This window comes from Puntigrus tetrazona, chromosome 7 (assembly GCF_018831695.1).
Source record: "Puntigrus tetrazona isolate hp1 chromosome 7, ASM1883169v1, whole genome shotgun sequence".
Classification (NCBI taxonomy): domain Eukaryota; kingdom Metazoa; phylum Chordata; class Actinopteri; order Cypriniformes; family Cyprinidae; genus Puntigrus; species Puntigrus tetrazona.
Genome location: NC_056705.1, coordinates 35,502,151 through 35,522,771, shown reverse-complemented (window position 1 = coordinate 35,522,771; position 20,621 = coordinate 35,502,151). Strand labels below are relative to the sequence as shown.

At 36.5% G+C, this 20,621-nt stretch overlaps 1 protein-coding gene across 1 annotated transcript in view; it reads right to left on the bottom strand.

Moving 5' to 3' along the window:
- Window positions 1-20,621, bottom strand: part of LOC122348951 (A disintegrin and metalloproteinase with thrombospondin motifs 7) — a 50,771-nt gene that overhangs the window by 23,231 nt on the left and 6,919 nt on the right. The window contains exons 5-15 of the mRNA XM_043244858.1: window positions 18,500-18,583; window positions 16,115-16,239; window positions 15,802-15,951; window positions 13,507-13,650; window positions 9,399-9,543; window positions 6,559-6,651; window positions 6,293-6,438; window positions 2,610-2,779; window positions 2,378-2,511; window positions 1,157-1,277; window positions 790-1,034 (exon numbers count right to left, since the gene is read on the bottom strand). Of these exons, the coding sequence (XP_043100793.1) occupies window positions 790-1,034; window positions 1,157-1,277; window positions 2,378-2,511; window positions 2,610-2,779; window positions 6,293-6,438; window positions 6,559-6,651; window positions 9,399-9,543; window positions 13,507-13,650; window positions 15,802-15,951; window positions 16,115-16,239; window positions 18,500-18,583 (1,557 nt within the window). The remainder of the gene's footprint in view (window positions 1-789; window positions 1,035-1,156; window positions 1,278-2,377; window positions 2,512-2,609; window positions 2,780-6,292; window positions 6,439-6,558; window positions 6,652-9,398; window positions 9,544-13,506; window positions 13,651-15,801; window positions 15,952-16,114; window positions 16,240-18,499; window positions 18,584-20,621) is intronic.

Below are 20,621 nucleotides of genomic sequence, written 5' to 3'. Positions count from 1 at the left end.
GGAGGTCCTTTATCTAAAAGGACTCTCTGCTACATATACTAGCCTAAATCCCTAATAAACCATATCTTCATTTTAATGGTTCTACAACATGAAAACCATGGCTACCGTGTTCCTAAAACTCTAAAAAGTCTGCTAATTATTACAATTGGGAATCAGCCTTTAATAAATGCAATCGTTAAATCACCTAAATCTTCTAATATTTTTTGCTTTTTAAACAGGGAATGGAACAATACATTAATCTTTTGTTACTGAAAAAGATCATAAAGCTACTTCCCGCTGAGTTGAAGTTTATGCTAATCCATTGGGTTAAGCCTTTGATTTCACTTTCCCTGTCAGATAAAGCTGTTCTGTTTTCTCATTTTTAAATATTTACCGCTGAATGAGTTTTCTTTTTTTTTTAAAGAAAATAGCAGGATGCCAAACATTTAAGAGTGTATTTATATAAGTTCATGCTCTGTGCTCAGAGAAATTTGCTGATTTAGTTATTCATGAAGGATAGGCCTGTTATTCATTACAGTGTTTGAAGCTGTAATTTTTCCCCTGGATAATATAAAAGAAACAGTTTGCATATCTTTCCGTGTAACAAATGTGAGACGTTAACTTATAATGTATACCATTTTAGGTCTCTAGTTAAACTCTAAACCGCATTTCAGGCTCAGTTTCACTAAACTGTGACCTAGTTTAGCAGAGCACTTTAGCAGGTGCCTTTGAAAGGAGACAGGCCTCAAACATCACATGCTAGATTCTGCTCATAAGCAATATGTGAGACTTCAGCATGGGACTGAGTACCTGGATCCACACTGGCTCCATGGTCGGTCCGGGGGAAGATAGGTTTTCCAGCTGCCCGGTCCTTTCGTAAGTAAATATGGTTCCTGCTGCTTTATACTCGCCGTTCCACTGAATCGTCCAGCCACCATTCAGGAAATATTTTTCAGGGTCATTACTGCGCAATGCCAAGTAGTTCCCAGCCTCTGCAACTTCCTCAATATGGATGTCCCGAGCTCCTTCCGGAATTAGACCTATGTCTACATAGCCTGAGAGATAAAAATTACCTCAGCTTATTCAAACAAATAAAGTAGAAAGAAAACAAACATGCAGTATTTATGAAACGAATGCTACTTTAAGTGAAATATAATTTGAGACTCATTTTACAAACCGAGCCCTTCAGTGTCCTCGAAGGTCTTCCTCACTGTTTCGCACGTAGATCCATTTCCATGGCACACTCCACACTGATCCTCAACGGCATCTGAGTCGATCTCATAATCACAGCCTAAGTACTGACATGAAGAGACAGATAAATAGGAAAATATAATTTTAAATATAAATTTAACTCCACTATTACACTAGACTGATGTGAATTATTGTCATGTTTTTCTCAGTTTGGACTTTCATTCTGACGTCAAAAATAATACAATGCTCCAAATCTGTTCCAATGAAGAAACAAAATCATCTACATCTTGGATAGCCTGAGGGTGAATACATTTTTAGCCATTTATATAAAGTATATACAGTGTAGTAACGTGCAAATGTCTTAGGCCTTTTGGAAAACATTCATTGCAAAATGTCTTCTTCAAGCAGAGTCAGTATTCAGTGTAGCCTTCCTTAAAGGAATTGTTCACCTAAAAATGAAAAAAAATGGCTATCCTAGGTATATTTGACTTTCTTCTTTTAAACAACCACAGTCAACAGTTTTTTAAAAATGTATCCTGGTTATTTCAAGTTTGGTAATAGTGACCATTATTTGGAAGCTTTGTAAATCGGTTATATCCGAAAATACTGCAACATAAAATTAACCTATGCGCCTTCAGGGGGTTATCGCATGTCAGCTAAAGCATATCGATGGGTTTCTGTAACAAAAGTATTTGTAGTTTTCAAATCATAACTTAAAAAACCTAAATACCTGACTTCCTGTAAACGGCTGTGCAATAAAAGTGCTTAGAAAAGTAACAATTCTCCTCGAGACATTTTCACAGTTTTACTGTCTACAGCAATTTCACAGAGCTATGGGATGGTTCAGTGAAACTAAAAATGTATGCTGTGTACTAAATATTTAACTCCTTCATTGTATAAGAGAACAAAACTGCACCGAAAACAATTACTTCTTCCGCAGCATTTAACAATAGTGTGTATAACTTCAGCCGGAAGTCATACAACAACTCATTCAAATATTTATCTGAATTAGCTTTAAGAGAGATTTGTTTGCTGACATGTTCTCATGATTTCACACCCTACTGTTTTTGTGAGACTCTTGTGGTATTATTTCACAGTAGATTGACACTCAGGCTGACAGGCCATCAACGGTTCACAATGAAAATGACAAGCAGAAATTTACAGGGACCGTCTGAGACTGAGCAAAGAGGTCAAAGCCATTACCTACCTTACAAATGCCGTTAATGCATATGTCACGGCTCTGACTGCCTTCATAACACTGTGTTCCGTCTATGACAGTGTCCAGCATCCTCTCGGAAAAGTGCTCATTCACAGGTCTACAGTGCAGCTCACATGGATTAACTGGAATGACATGAACATTTTGAGAAATCTATTTAAAGAGTCTGCAACATGAAAACGTGAATGGCACATGTCTGCATATATAATGCAATTACGCGCACCTCTGTTATTTACATGCATCCATTTATAAAACTTCCCCTTATATGGGATTGTGTTAAAGCGGCTACACTGGATGTGTTTGAAGCTGGGCTGGTCCGCAGGACAAGGGTCACGGTTACAGATTCGATATCTGCGGCGTTCTCCAAGACAGTATTTACCTCCATACTTAGGCCTGAAAAACAAATGCATGAAAACATTTCAAATACCATTAAGCAATTTAAAATTTGCTTAAATAGAATCTTTATGTACACATAAAATAAAATAAAATAAAATAAAATAAAATAAAATAAAATAAAATAAAATAAAATAAAATAAAAAAACACTAGCAAGTCAAAAAGCTTTAAAAAAAAAAGAAAAGATTTTTTACCAATATCTTTTTGGCTCCCTATATATGATATCTGATTTATATTTCCACTGCCTTTCCAAGCTTTGTTTTAAAAGGAAGGACTACACTACACAGTGGCAGCACCTTGACAGAGGGATCGTTGCAGGGTGTACAGTCTGCCCATCCTGTTCATCACGGGCATGAACCTCATAATCAAAGCAGGAGAAAAAGGAAACCAGAGGCCCAATTATAGACTCAGGGATCTGGCAATCAGCTATCAGGGGTTATATGGATGACCTTACAATTACAACATCATCCCACATACAGGCGATGTGGGTTCTAACAAAGCCTAATGAGGAGGCAAAGTGGGCCAGAATGACCAAAGAAAATCAAGGAGCTTGGTCATCAGGAAAGGTAACATCCCCTTCTAATATAATCTGGTCATACAAGGCAAGATCATCTTTCTATTACAGATAATCACATCAAGTATCTGGGAAAGTGATACGATGAGTCATTAAGGGACCACTACAATGGCCACATCACAGAGAAGCAGGCAGAGGGTTGCCTGAAGAAAATTGTTAAATTAGGACTGCCAGGGAAGTTTAAAGCATGGCTTTATCAAGGCTGATGTGTCTGGTGATAGTGTAGGTCCCAGTTACAGCAGTGGAAGAAGTGGAAGGTAAGATCAACTCACAGCTCAGAAGGTAGCTGGGAATCCCTCCATGCTTTATATCAGTTGGGCTGTACATCATATCTGGGCAATTACAACTACCCTTCTCTTCCATGGTTGAGGAGTTTCAAGTAGTGCAGAAGTGCAGGGTGGCTGTGACCTTCAGGGATTTAAGAGATAACAATGTCAGAGAAGCTAATATAAAAACTAGTTCCTTATGAAAGTGGGAGGCCTCAGCTTAGTAAGGGACATAGAGAAAGAGTGGAGGAATACAAAGGCAGTGCGACTAAGATCCCAGGGAGCCTGGAGAAGGTGGGATCTCCCTAAGAGGAAGATGACATGGGCTGGATTGAGTCATATTGGATTTCTTGCTTAAGGCTGTCTATGACACCCTTCCATCCCCTGCAAATTTACATAGATGGGGGATGACCCAACATACAAGCTCTGCGGGCAAAAGGAAACGATGGCACACATTTTGTCAGTATGTAAGACTCCACTTGCCGAGGGCGGATATAGATGGAGCCATGATAAAGTACTGACAGTGCTAGCTGACATCCTAGAGCAGAGGAGGACCAGAAAAATATAAGAGCAAGTCACTACCTGGAATAACATTCGTCAAGGAGGGGACAAAGCTACCAGAGCCCAAAAAAGCCAGGTTCCCAGATGCCAATGCAGTACTTTTCTCCACAGAAGGAAAGAAGATCATCCTAGTGGAGCTCACAGTACCATGGGAAGAGGAGTGGGGGGAGCCATTTGATAGGAAGTCTGAGAGGGTCTGAGAAAAAGAAGGCAGTGCAAAGACTGAGGGAGGCTAAAGAGAGAGCTTCTTGTTGGATTTGGAACAGGAGGGAGGAGTTGAGCAGGCAGCCAGAAGGAAGTAAGTAGTGGCTGGCCACCACTGCTGACCCGCCAATAGGGGAGTGTTGTGGTTAAAGGCTGAAACACTTCAGGATCGTTGGTAACCATCTGTTGACACAACCTCCTGGCTAAAAGCTCTAGTCATTGCAAAACGACTAAAGGAGAGGCATCCAAAAATGTATGTTACCACAATGTCCTGTTTTAAAATTGTGAACTTTAACCACACTGGGTGTCCAAATATTTTCTTTTGTGTTTTACTGAATAAAGAAAACCATAAGAGTTTGTAGTGTTTGTAGTTTTTCTTCATGGTTGAAGGTGGACTTCGAAGCAAAGTCAAAAGCACACTTCCATTAATTTGCCATTAATAGTTGACAACTGTGACCAAACAGGTATCCCAATAAGATTAGTATTTTTTTCTTACCTGCTCATGAGAAACAAATGCAACCATTTCCTCATTAACCATAAATATGTTCTTCTTTTTCTATACAGTCAAAAGATACAAAAACTTTTATCATGGCTGTGTACATTTCTGCATAGTTGCTAGGTGGTTTCCTAGCAAACTCAAAAGAAGCCAATTACATTCATTCACAAGGTAATGACTGTGTCCAAACAGGTATCAATAATAATGCCCATCCTAATCTATTATTGTTCAGGTAAACATGTAATCCTGTCTGAAACTCACAACATTAAAACAACATTACGACAGCCAGAAATGTATGTGTTTCTAATGCGTGACATGTTTACACTCTTTATGAAGTCCATCTTCAATTGGCTTACTCATAGTTGTACTTGCACTTTAAAATGGAATAGCAGAAAGTATTTTAGCATAAAATGGCATGCCTAAGGGTGACTTTGATCATACAGACAAATAGTAGTAGATCTTTTTCCCATATCCTTAAAAGTTCTTCTGAAATATGATGCAGATGTTGCACATGCTTTCTATCAGTAACAACATCCTGGAGATGCATTCACAAGCGGGCCACAACCTGGTTCTATAACCATTCCCATCTTTGAAAAGTTGCTTGGGTTGCAAATCATCTGCCAGGATAGAGAAACCAGTCCAAGCCAAATATAATGAAATGGTTATACTTCATAAACTCTGAAAATTTGAACCAGAGACAGTGACTGTTTTATTGGTTTACTGAGGCTCTGTGACACCATATGGGATCTGAATTTCTCACCATTTAACAATTAGTTGGAACCGCAGAGACCCTAGAATGCCATTGAAGATGATTGAGAATAGAAAAATATTTATAATTACTTTATAAAATGCAATCACTTCCCTATCAAATGCTAGCATTTTCTCATACAATCTGTTGTTTACAAAGGCTTTTCTCATGGTTTGAGGTTTTTCAGAGTAAAACAGATTAAGCTGTTGTAGCTCTAAGGATTCCTTTTACACTAGTTTTGTGACTCTGTGAACCCCGTCGTCTTATCTGTATGGAAAAAACATTCTTTAACATACCTGTTTCACAGAAGAAAATCAAAAAAGAGCTGCGTGACCTAATTGAATGATGCTAAATGATCTAAGTAAATGTTGGTAGATTCATTCATTTTCTTTCTACAATGCAGTTTGTAGATGTTTCTGGATGCTTGCTAGTCAAGAGAGCCCAACTCCATGCGTTAACCATTGATGATTTTGTCTGGACAGGCATCCCAAAAGGATTTTTGTATTCTGACATGCTTGTGAGAAATAAATGCGTTCATTTACTTATCAACAATAAACATGCTAGTCTTTTCCCATACGATCTATGATAAAAATAGATTTCTCATGGTTTGTGGTTTGTACAAGTAAAGTGAGTGAGCACAAATTGTGTGTGTAGGAAACTCACACGGGGTTGACACACTCCCTCTGGGCATTCTGAACGCCTACACCACATGTCCTGGTGCACCTGGACCACTCGCTCCATGAATCCCAACCACCATTCACGCTTTTAGGTTGGAAGCCCATCTCGACACACTCCCCGTCAAAGCACCACTGACCAAAAAAAATAAACCCAAATAAAAAAACATATAACCAAGACTTTGAGTAAGTTGAGGAATTCAAAAGCAGAACTTCATGTAAGCAAATTAAAAGCCCACAGAAAGCTTGGCTTGCCTTGCCCTCACCACACTTTGTCCCATCCACGGCGCCATCCAGCCTCGAGTGGCATGTTGAGCCCACTGTGCACCACAGGGTGCTGCAGATATTCTGAAGGGTACAATTATTTAAAAATAATTCAGAATAGTTCAGTGCTACATAATATGTTATTATAAATGTTGTAGAAGTTTCTTTTTAGAAACACAAAATTCTGAGAAAAAAACCTTAAGAATTGCCAAGTATAAGATTATTTCTCAAAATATCTCAAAATTTTGTTTTTTTTTTCTTTTTCAGAATTAAGAGATAAAAGACTGAACTGTAAGATATACACCCAGAATTATATTTTATAATTATATTAATTATATTAATTAATATATGAATTATATTAATTATTTTTTTATCCTGTGGCAGAATACTTATCTGAGTTTTTTTAATGGTAAATTGTTTTATACCACATATATTTTAACAAACTTTTCAAATTTTAGTTTGCATTAAATTTATTTAAACAATTATGCCTCTTTTTTCTATGTGCCAAAAGAACATTATGTTTGCCTATATGCAGTAAGCAGTTTTTAAGCTGTTGGTGTTAAATCTATTTGGCTTGCAGTCTGCAGTGGAGGGGTTTGAGGAAGCAGATTCAACTTGAGTTTTTATACCCCAAGGGATTACTAGTACTTGGAAGATAAGTTTGGATGGATACTTGAATTACATTGGTGGCATTAAGGAGGCAGCCGGATGCCGAAATAGTTCATGCTGGTAAGTGCTTCTCAAGCTCCAGCAGTTAATTAAGTTAAATTTAAATTTCAGATTGCATTTTAGAATTTTAGATAATAAATAAATTACCAATTAGTAAAATGTAAAAAAAATAATAATAATAATAATAATAATAGAACAAAACCATATACTGTAATAAGAGTTGTTTTTATTTTTGTCTGTAAGTATAGTATATATTTAAAAAAAAATGTTTAGCCCTTTTTAAATGCTGTTCAGAAAAAATGAAAATATTTTTATCACAGAACATTTTATTATCAGTAAAAAAATTAATGTGCTTTTTGAATAGATCTAGATATAACAAATTAGTGTTTACACCCCTGACATTTTAAACGGCACATTGAAAAATTATGAAACAATAATTTGATGCACACTCCTGAATTCTGAAATGAGCTATGTACATTGTTTAATGTTCTTCTAAGCTTTTGGGAAATGGCAAACCTTGTGAGTTGTGCACCAAACACAAACATCCATTGCATTTCTAAACCTCTGCAGTTTCCTATGGTGTCATTTCTTGAACTGTAACAGCCCTGATAAGGAAACTGAAGTCTGGCTTTATCTGTGTCCGAACGACAGAGTGCCAACTCTTTTGCTGTGTCTGTGACATTTGGACAATAATTGAAAGATGCCCAGTATCTGCCAACAGCTGCTACAGAAAGCACGGAGCACATTACTGATGTGATTAGACATCACAGACAACAATTCTGCAATCTGATGCCCTTCTCCCTATTTTATTTCTGCAGGATGCCAAATGTAAATGAGCTATGTTGGCTTTTCCCCTCATTGTTCAGCCAGCTTGTGAAAAAATGGTAATTTCAAGGCAGAGAGCTCTTTATGTTGAACTGTTTACAAAGTAGTTCTTCTAGTTGGAACGTAAGCACTGCTCTACTAATGATGTGCTTTTTCCCACTAAAACAGCTGGGAATCAGATGGTCCTGATGTTAGAATCTGACACTTCCTCTGTGATGGAAAAGTGTGTGTGTGGTCTATGTCTTACCAGACACTTAAACTAATAGAGGTTTTTGTTGAACTGTTCACAATTTAACAGTGCCCATGGGCCTAAAAGTACATTTGTTGTATAATGAAATAGTTTCCAAATGAGATAAATGAGATCACTTTGTTCAAAAACCAGTATGGCATGGCTATTGTGTTTTATACTGGTACCATGATTAAACTATGGCTAATATAGCAAAACCATGGATAATTTGTGGTTACCATGATTTAACAATAGCAACCATGGTTAATGGGTTTTATGTGTAGTGAAATGGTTTATTTCATAATAATAAGCGTATTTGGTATAAGGGTTTTGCCATTGCTCACTAAACGTTTGCTAGCTGGATAGTGAGTATCCTATAAACAGTAATGTGACAAGACATATACTTTTGAATTAAAAAAAATAATTTATTAAATCATTTCAGAAGAAAACCATGTAAAACGCTTCTTAGTTTGTTCACTTCAAAATAACTTCATTAAATGATGTTGAAAGAATAAATAATTAAATTATGCAAACCCAACACACTGTTTTCAGTGTATAATCTTATACAATATAATCTGTAATGAATTATCTTTTTACTTTGTGCCAATGTTTTTGACTTCATTAAAAAGAGATGTTGTTTTTTTTTTCAATCAAAATGTATGGTTTGAACCAAAATCTTTTTTGGTTCAAGTATAATTTATAATTTTTTTTCCCAGTGTACTTTCAGGATAAGCTGCCTCTTTGTGTCTTTGAAGCTCGAAATGCTCTAGTTCCCATTCTTTGTAACTGAATGATAAAAGCGACCATTTTTGTTTCTGTGTGTGTGTGTGTTACAAAAAAAAGTCATGCGCAGAAACCCCATTACCTGAACTTTGTCTTCACTGTCAGAAGCACTTACATATTTTTATTAGGGTACATTATAGCCTACAATTTATTTACAGTTCCTAGCAGATGTGTGGTTCAGAATGTCTTGCTCCATCTGTATTTCATAAACAGATAATTGAAGCCCTCTGTCTGCACTAGTGTACACTTCTGACCCATTTTTCTTAGCAGTTTGGCATCGGGCAGCTGTCTGCAGGGGGAATCAGGGGTATTCAAGGGAAAATCTTACATCTACATCGTCACAGAGCAGTGAGCTGGATCCGTACTGGAGCTTGCACTGATGAGCAGCGGTGTACAGGACGCCAGGGGGAGCAGAGTGCATCTCCAGATCGTTTCTGACAGGAGGGTCATCCAGACACCAGCCCCAGCCTCGACTACAAGGAACATGACAAAAACACAGGCAGAAAATTCTCAGGCAAAGGTTTCTGTTTCATCGTCAATTCAATGTCAGGTTAGCGCTTCTATAGATTGCAGTACTACATCGTCTTAACTGAGCAGCCTTAATAATTTCCTTTATTACATCCAGGGCTAGATTCACTGCTTGCACCAGCACAAACCCTCTTTGGCATTCAGGATTTACTAAAGTCACATAAAGAAAAAGTAAGTATTAAGGGGCACATTACATATGCTTTGAAGGATTTCCCCTTTTAAATGCTAAATTTATGAGAAGAGTCCATTTAAATTAATTAATGTGACTTTCTAAGGTTAGACTGAGGTAATCAGTCTAGTAGTATTCGTGCCCAAAAAGCATTTTTCACCTGACATGGTGACGACAGTTGGTAATTTTGCTGCTTTTGTAGATTGTGATGGTCATAACAGAAATGAGTTGGTTGTATCTGTGCCTTTTTAATTTGTTCATTGTCATATATCATCTGCAAAACTTTCCTCTCTCATATGTGATTTTGCACTGTCAAAAACAGTAATCTGGATTTGTCGACTCTTGTCATTAAACTGCAAATCACCTGTTCAAAGGATTCTTAAAAACAGTGAAGTGTTTTTTTTTTGTTTTTTTTTTTAACAACAATGTCGAAAGACATGTCCGACGTCCATATTCTAGAATGACTAGAATGATCCAAGTTTCATCAGGTTTAAACTGTGAAATATTTTTGCCACCACAGAATCCTGACCTTTACCCCATTCAAAGTTTTGAGATGTGCTGGAGTTGATTTAACAATGCCTGTCCAAAAACAAGTCACAAGCTTTAGCTTTGAAAACATCATGCTTTTGTTGCAGCATTGAGTTCATTTTTGGCCGAGACCTTTTATTTACAATGAGAGCACTGATCAAGTTGAATCCAACACATCCTGAAGACTTTCAGTAGTCTTGACAAGACTTGGAATTGTGGCGTTGTCATCCTGGTATACATGCATATTTTCTGAGATGCTTAAGAAATAAAAGCTCTCAACTGCATTAGTTAAAAAAATGGTTGCAAAGCATAAAACATGCAAGAATTAATCACTGTGACAGTGATCCTGGCAGGGTACATAATATGTATGCTAAAGATGAATTTGGGTCGATCTCAAAAACACATCCCCAATAATAAAAGAGCCTGCATTATAAAAGAGATACCCTACAGAAACTTCCTGAAGAGCACTCAGCTTTCCTTTAATGACACTCTTTGTTCTGATTTCATGGTGCCTCTGGTAATATTTAGTTTATAAAATAGTTCAAATAAATAATAGCAATTTTACAGCGTGGTTGGAAACACTGAGTTTTTTTAATTAATTGCAGTTCTAAGTTCTTCTATGTATCCAAGTGGGGTTTTTTTTATACCACTTTCAGGTTTAAAGACTAAATTCAATTCTCCTCAGGTAGAATCTCTGCTTGAGGTAACTGAACTGAAGAACACTATCTGCTTGTTGTGTCTGACATCATGCTCCACTGTTTCCAGGTCCAAGAGCTTTATCAAATCCCAAAAGCGGACAATAACCGTGCTCATCTACCCTCACTGTATACTTTGAAAACTCAACTTTTATCTCCATATCGAAATCTCAGTAGGCCAGACAGTGGTATTTTGATATTGCTTCATTTTATTGCAGGCCTGTTCAACAGCTGGCACTCCTGGAAAAGTGAAACATTTTCCATATTAATATGCATGGGTTAACTTTAATAGTGAAAAAAAAAAACCTCCACTTAAGAAACAGTGGGCCATCGGTCCAAACTGAAAGTATTCCTCAAGCCCTCAAAACCTGTAGTGCAGATTGCTTAAAATGCTCACAAAAAGCCATTTAGGGAAAGTTTAGGGAAAATATGTCTTTAGTTTTATTTTTGCCAGGGGCCATCCTACAAAGTACAAAAAAAACCCAACTCAACTATACAGGAAATGTTTCAGCCAAAATCTAACCATGCAATTGCGGTGCAATATGGACTTAAAATTCTAAGCAACAATCTCCAAGTGAAAGCAGACAGCATGTCAGCCTTTAATTCAGTTTTTGCAATATAGCTCAGATAATCTAACTCAAAAACACTCCGCAGCTATAACTGACACTGAGGGAAATTGGATACATGTGGCTGCAAATGTCTCTTTAAAAGCCCACAATTGTTTTGGTCTGCTTGAGTAAGACTAAACTGTTCAGACAACAAGGAGAGGTCCTTGCTGAACACATGCCATCTGTCTTCAAGCCTCCAAAACCACATGGTCCTTCCTTCAAATTCTGTGTAACACAGTCCAGAAAAAAAACAAAAAGGCTGAATAGCAGTGTCTATTGTGTGTTTTATACCCAAAAGTCAATAACATTTATAGGCTCTTCCAAAACTCTAAACACATTAACTGAAGGGAAGTTAACTGAGTGGAATTTAATGAATTTAACAAAGGTAATGTTCATGTATAACTTAATGCAAAGTACATATATAAAATGCATAAGGCCTACGAAAAAATAATAAATGAAAATTTTTTGTTACAATTTTTATTCGTTTTAATTACAATTTAATTAGTTGTCATTTTAATTGATTACTTTCATATTCATAACTGCATTTTATACTTCATATATTGTACTTCGCAAAAATTTTACCTGTTTCTGCATGCATTAATGCAAAACATCTGGATATTCAACACAATCTCACGGCAATTTGTACATACATAACAAGGTGGCTAACTCGCAAGACCTCACTCGTACCAATTCATACTATTTTTAGTAAATCGTATGTATTTTATGAGCTACCAATACCTATGAATTTGTACAAAATACTATAACCTACCCATCACTGGCGTTTAGACATATCGTACGAGTGAGGTTGTACAAAAATTATCCACCTTCGTAAAATACGTACGAATTGGTCATGGGATTGTGTTGGGATATTTTAATGCATTAAAGATGAATTTTGTGCCAACTGTGTCTTATACAAATATTATTATTTATTTGTTTTCTGCTAAGAGTTAAAAAAAACATAGAATAACGATAGGATAGGATAGATTAAGGCTAGACCTAAACAATCGAAATCTCAAAGGGATTAAGATAAACTAATTACTCAGTTCCTGGTGGATCCGTTTGGCCTAGATATCGTAACACAGCCTCATCCTGTTTCTGGGCACTGCCAGTTGTGTTAAACATTTCCCCTCATTTCAGGCCAAGTTGTAGCAGGCAAGCCTTGTCTAATGTGCTCCATATGGAAGGCAGCAAAACTTGTTTAACTATGACAGAAGAATCAACACAGCCTTGTTCCTTCTTGGGAAATCTCAGCCATTCACATTGCCTTTGGCAACACACACATGCAAAGGTCAGGAAGGACAGAGCCAGCTTGTGGAGAGGGTAAAATACTGATAAAGTCCCCAGTTGCAGCTGCTGCCAATAAGCTTTCTAGTGAACTCCATTACCTTCGCTTAAGCGTAAAAATCAGAATACAAAGATTACACCAATTTGTGCCATCAGAGAAAATTGTCCATCAATCCATTTTATGCCAAAGTTATTCATTCCACAACTTAGCAAAAATAAAATGGGTATATAAAATAATAAGAGTATGAAAAGGGCTTTCATGGTAACAAAGTGATTATTCAAAAACCAAACCTGATAAATGAGAGTTGTGGCCTAGCAGTTAGTTACATGCTGAGCCATGGTGTTTATTCAGTCAACTCAAGTCTGAAGCAAACTTTTCTATACACTTACATCAAAAGCAAGTATGGCTTGAGTTAAAATTACACAAACTTGTCCTAAAAGTATGAAAACCCTTGGTTTGGCTTGCTGCAGCTAAGCTCTGCAGGAGGCTGGCCCTCGAGAAGCAGGACTGGACACCGCTGCGCTACACCATTTCCTGTCATCTCTGTACTTTGGATAAAAAAAGGGTAAAAAAAAAAAAAAAACAATCGTCACAATGGAAAAAAGGCATTGTTTTTTACTCACTCGAGGAAGCGGGTGATGTATTCACGGCTGCAGCGTGACCAATTGGGTGGAGAGGTTCCATAAAGAAGCTGTGGAGACATGACGAAAGGTCTTTTCCCAATGGGCTCACAGTCATTGCCGTTTCCATCATGCTGGATCCCAAAGCTGTGGCATAAAAGAGAGAGAGAGAGAGAGTGAGAAACAGTGCCAGACTGGATTTCAACCATATTTCACATTGCTCAAAATCTGGCAATTCAATCTGTGGCTAAAAAAATAAATAAATTAGGACAGGGGTAGAAATGATTTATGTTTATCTTAATATCTTAACTTAATCACATTTTCATCGCTGTGTCCTGGTCCCTGCGTGCCCTTGAACGTCTCCAGTGTTGTCAGTGTAGTTTAAATGTATTCTTAGGTTCTATATGGAAACTGTGCGGATAAAATGTAGTCATGCCTGCAAACCATAAAGTGGCCTTTGTATACGATGAATAATGGGTTTGTTATTTATTCATTTGTAATGGACATGGTTGCGTGGATACTCAAGAAAAGTTAAATGAAAAGCGGAAAACCTTGGACAGTATGTACAGTATGTACTTTATAATATCAGAATTCTGTAGTTTATTATTATATACTGATGCTAAAATTACTCATATATAAGCATTTTCAATAATAGGTAGCAAGAACCACGGTGAATGCATTCACTATCCTTTCTACTAAGCTTTTCTGTGCAAAGTTGTACGAACTCTTTCAACTGATTCAACAAAGCCAGTTAACGCTAACTTTTTGCACAAAAAATTATTTTAAATTGTCCTTATCACAATGCAATTACACAAATAAGCACTGAGCGATATTTTTAACAACATATACCATAAGGTTAGTGGGTTAGTGGGTTAGTTGCTCCATAATGAGGCTTGATTTACTGTTATTACTACATGTAATGTATAGAAAAGACCCTGTAATATATAGTTACTGTTAACTTTACATGAAGCAAATTGCACAGCTCCATAGACACGCTTCATAAGCAGTACTATCTGAGGGGCTGGGCAATCAAACTAATTTTCTCTTTAGACAAACAGATGTTGTTGATAGAGCTTGTTTTGAATTTGAATATTTCTTGAAATGCACATTGGGGAAATTAAGATTTTCTAATATATTGCAAAGACTGCTGTCTTAGCTATAGCAGGCTAGAGACTATGGTCACTAGAGACCCTTACTGAGCTGTCAAGCTGCATTTTCTGGGCCCTGCTGCGCTTGACTATTTATCATGATGTCACCGTTTATATTTCTATGTGGTGTGACCGCAAACATTTATGAAAGGCATGGTGCGGCAGACCAAATGGCAAGAGATCAAACAAACACTAAGTCTAAGTAAGACTCTATACAGGCTTCTAACAAACAGATCCTTATTTAAGAGCATGCTCCTGTGAAGAAAATAAATCTCCATTTCTGCATCACTAGGCATCCATTAGGCTTCACAAGGCGCATTCAGACCACCTTCATTTACATAATAGTCTGGAACAAACAATGACCTCTTAACTATTTCGTATGTTCTCGAAGAGAACTATACTCAATGAATCCCACAGACCTGAATGAAATATAGCTGGCAAAAACTTTATAGTGATAACTGGAATCGGAAAACAATCCCCTTCTCCACAACTCAAAAACGCGGCCGGTTCAGCGTTCCACTGAAGAATAACGAGAGAGAATATTCAGTGTGTGGTGGCCTTATGCTGCCTCCAGTAAAGAGTGTGTTACTGGACTCTTAACTCCACAGAACTAATGAATGTTTCATCAAAAACACCTTGGTTTTGAGAGCAACATAAAATGAGCAATTTGCATATGCAACACTGTGTCTAGTATTGGCTGAGCAAGGAATCTGTATTTCTTTCTGAATTAATTTTTTGTTTATTATTTCTAAACCGGTTATTTTATATGCTCAAAAGAATTTCTAAAAAGAAATGAATGTCTTTATTCAGAAAGACGAATTTCAAAAGTGACAGGAAATATATTTTTCAATTTCAAATAAATGCTTTTAAGAGCAATTCCATTTGATATATTACGTAAATTACATTTTAAGATATATATATATATATATATATATATATATATATATATATATATATATATATATATATATATATATATATATTTATATTATATCCATTTATAATATATTTGTAATTGTATTTTAGTAACCCCAAACATTTGAACAGTAGCGCATATATCAGCAACTTTCCCTCTACATGTCATTATCTGCGTTAGCTACTTAAAAAGAAAGAAGATATACAGTATATGTAGTTGTGTTATAGGACTTACTTGTGGCCGAGCTCATGTGCGATTGTAAATGCCAGAGTCAGGCCTGTGTCTTCATTGATGCTGCAGCTGCGGTGAGGTTGGCACATTCCAGCCACATGAGACAGTCCCAATGTCTCACAAGGCTTATTGATGGCAGCACAAATGTCTTTTCTGTATCATAGAAAACAGTTAACACGTGTATGATATATATAATATGTATATATATATATATATATATATGTATATATATATATATATATATATATATATATATATATATATATATATATATACACACACAATGCAGGTTTGGCCACAATTAGGCTATACTTACCTAGTAATAAGGACAGCAACATCATGATGTACTGGATGATCATCATCCTTCATATTGATGCCTTTCTGCCACTTACAGAAGCTGTTCAGGCTGTTGTCTGCATGATGGGTAATTTTCAAATCCTCCTGATAATAAAATAATTAAATACACAAAAATTAGAAAATTGTATAGGTTAGGTTTGTGATATAATATAAAGAGTTTAAAGAAGTATTACTACTTTATTATTATTATTATTATTATTATTGGAGTTTTTATCAAAGATATTTTGTTAATAAAATTAGAAATTCTGACAGCAATAATTCAGTTCCAAAATTAACTTTTAAATGGTGGCATACACTATGCATATAAATACAAATCAAAGAGCTTTCCATATGTGACTCTGGATCACAAAACCAGTCATGAGGTTTCCATTTTTAGAAATTGACGTTTATAGATCATCTGAAAGCTGAATAAATAAGCTTGATGTATGGTTTGTTAGGAATGAGATGCAACATTTGAAAATGCGGAAGCTGAGGGTGCAAAAAATTCAAAATACTCCTTTAAAATCACCTTTAAAAGTTGCCCAATGAAGCAATGCATATCACTAATAAAAAAATAAGTGTTAATATACTGCATTTACAGTAGGAAATTTACAAAATATCCTCTTGGAACATGGCCTTTACTTAATATCCTAATGATAATAATATCCTAATAATTAGCACAAAAGAAAATTGAACATTTTGTCCCATACAATGTATAGTTGGCTATTGCTTCAAATATACTCATGCTACTTATGACTGGTTTTGCGGTCCAGGGTCATATATTTGGTGATTTATGAATTATTCAGCATCAGCTAGCCAAGTTTATAAATTGAAAATCGTGTGCTTAATTTAAGAGGCATATTCGAGCACATTGCATTTCAAATCAATCTTAGGTACCTTTCCCAAAGGCCCTGATCACAAACTATTCATTCAAATTCTGTTATTACCAATATTGTTCAATGATTCAGTGTTTACTGACATATATTATTTCTGAGACCTGATCTCCATATGTATGATAAACACATTCATATATTAATATACTGATCAACGCACCTACATACAGCAGAAACCAGAAGCTCAACTGTGCTTGCATTAAACCTCATTGGTTCTTGTAAACTTTCGTTTACCATATCTGATGTGTTCTGTGCATAATCAGCAGAATTGTTATTTTTGGGTAAACTAATCTACGGGTGTTCTCAACTTTGGCCCTGAAGGTCCACTTTCCAGTGGAGTTTAGCTGAACAAGCCAATCTAGGTCTTTAGGATTACTAGAAAGCTACAGGCAGGTGAGTTTGATCAAGGTTAAAGCCAAACTCAGTAAAAGCGCAGGAAAGTGGACCTTGAGGGCCAGAATTGGGAAGTTCTCGTTTAATGCATAAATCACTATAGAAAGCAACTGAAAATTACCCCTGGCCCCAGACCTTCAGATTTATTTGCAGGTTTGTTATTAATTTAATATTACTTAGTATACAAAATTAATTCAGGCTCTAGACTTAAAGGGTTAATGGTGTTTAAGATAATAACCCAAACTGCAACCTTTCATAAAATTCTTGTTACAAGATTAACACTGAACAGCTGTGCTTAACCCTACATTGCCAATCATATTTACACAAAGTCTGAAACAAACTAACTGAACAGCTAGTTAATCACGTATTTAAAAGCACTTCAGACATATGTGTCTCTGTTCTCCAGATGTCACAATGATGTCTTGACAGCGTTTCCTGAATTTCTTTCACTGGGTTGCTCTCTGTGTTAATCAGAACAGAGGTTCAGTGTTCTCGCCAGTGTCGTCCATGGGTTAATATAAACTATTTTTATATATAAAAAACTAACACTCCATGACATAAACTGTTGTTTCTTGTTTGCAGCATTGAATCTATCTCTGTAGTTATCCCTACGCCAATAAATAAATTTCAGGAGCAACTTTGCACCCTAAGGCAAGCATGTAAAAAGCTGCTGGCATGAGAGAGTGAGAAATATTTTTAATAATAATAATAATAGTGTTTTCTAACAGCTACAACTCCACCAATGTACCTCATTTAAAATATGCTTTTTTGACAGTATTTTGTTTTCTTTTTCTCTTTAGAAACCCATGGGGTTGAAAGATATGGGGAATATTCTTCAGATTAAGCCTTCAAAGCAAACAGTGACGAACACTGATTACCAACATAAATCAAAAACAGCTGCAGACCCCTGAATTAGGTGATTCGTTACCACGTTAAACGCAGTTTAACCACTAAAACCTTGCAGCGTGTACGCGGTCATAGTGCACCTAGTCTGTTCTGCAGCAATGATATTGACTCAGACTGTCTGCCATGTATTTTTAGAGCAAGGGTTTGCATCACTGCTTTGTCATTTCACTTACCTCGTCCTTTTCCAGCAGAATGAGACGCACGACAGCGATGTTGATGGCATTTCCAATGCTGGCATCCCGAAATAACCCTGCCACCTATAAAACAGAACATTCTTATGAAACCGTATAGAATCTAAATATTATCTGAAATGTCAAGCCAATAATATAACATCACAGCTCTTCTAATGTAGTGTCTTATACATGGTAGGTCAAAATCTTTGGCCAGTAATGGCAGTTTGATTCCCATGGAATGGAGAGAATCTGAATGAAAGTATCTGTGACAGCTGTGTGTGGAGCCTTATGTTTTTTTATGACTAGAGGGAACGATAATACTTAAAGTTGTAATGTTTTTTGATTTACGGGAAGGATTTTGAGTGAAGTAACCTCAGATAGCTTTCATCAAACCTAAGGAGAGATCACATAATGACAGATTTTTAGGAACGATGACAGACAAGTTAATCGCAGATCTTTACAGGGGCTTAGATGAAAGACAGTGGAGCTGAAACCCCCACCCCCCACATTTGCAGGAATTCCTGTGCAGAGAAGTAACCAAAATAAGTCACAGAAAGAACTCAAGACACCTGATATGACTGACATGCTGATATTGAACTAAGAAGTTTAGCACAAACAGATTCTCTCCTGGTGAGATGCTTAGAAGTTCTGCTTAAGATGTGGTCTGAAATGAGATGAGGCATTTTCTATGCTTCTGTCGTGCTTATTACAAAATGTTCCAGTGAATTAATCAGGCACCTTTGAAGCCGTCTTTTTGAGGTGAAGCAACTTCGGCTGACATTAATCTGATCTTTGATGAATCTATGGCACATTCAAAGTCTGGTTAACTTTATTATAATACCTTGATTTTTCACGTTGCAGGTGCTAATGTTCCAGTTCAAGCTTACATAGAATATGTTGGCAAATATATTTAACAAGATGAGAGACGTGACGCAAATGAATAAAAAACTTGTGATCATTAGTCTTTGCGATGAATTAGTACATATCTGGGCATAACTCATCCTTGCTTAAGCCACAGACATGAATGAAATCTAGTATCCTTTCAAGCAGAGGTGTGCTTTTACTTTTTTAAGCAATCTGGCTAAGAAGACAGATAAAACATATGAAAGTCTTTTTAAGGTTTTAACAGACAAAAGCTGTATCCAGAGACCAGAATGAAATAACAACCATTCAGAACGTCTTAGGAATAGTGTGACAAATCCTATTATGTTCAGAAAATATAAACCACTACTTTACACTATTTAGCTGTCATTGTAATGACGTATTAAATAAAAAGGACGCTGTGAATACATATCTGCAGTGGTGCAGTATGTTTGCTAGAGAGAGGATTTCAGGAGCTCAATGGTCCCTGAAGCACAAATAATTCTTCCTCTCTACCGATTCTTTAAACTGTCGACAAGAGGCTATAGTAGGTACAGTATGAATACACTGTGTTTTTCTACCACTTTTATCCAAGAGAATGGCAAAAAACAGATCAAAGATTTAGAGAGCAATGGTAAGCGTGACCACACTTTTAGAATATTCCTTTTCTAAGTCAGTAGACAGCAAGTAACATGTAAAGCATTTGTGTCTAAACCATTTATCCATCAGACTCTTTTACTCGCTGTGATTCTGAATTGGTTTATTACCCTCTTTAGCCTGTTCAGCAACACACAAAAACAAGTAATCTACCGCAGCAATGAGTGTATATTACCAGACGCAATTTCCTACCAATTCTTGTTGTAGCAGGACAGACATACAAGAGAAGCAGCCTGGCAGGAAATATGGGCAGGATAATGAAACGTTTCCCCTTTTATAGAATATTCTTCAATACCAACCGAGTGTCTGGAATGGAAAACTTTTCCCTCCCTAAAAACAGAAGCCAGACAAAGCATACAGAGGATATTTTGGAAAGTGTACCTAACAGACTGGATCAGTAACAAGGTCAGCTGACTTGGATCCAGCTCAGGAGCAACTAGCAGAAACAGTGCTGCCTAAAGGCAGACTGCAACTATTTGAGGAGAAGAGGAGTCAGCGAGGTGAAAGCTGAAGGGACGAAACGAGGATATTTGAAACTACTTGTCAGAGTTAAGAATGAAAGAAAGAAAAAGGTGGATTTGAGAACTTCCTGACAACTTGGACA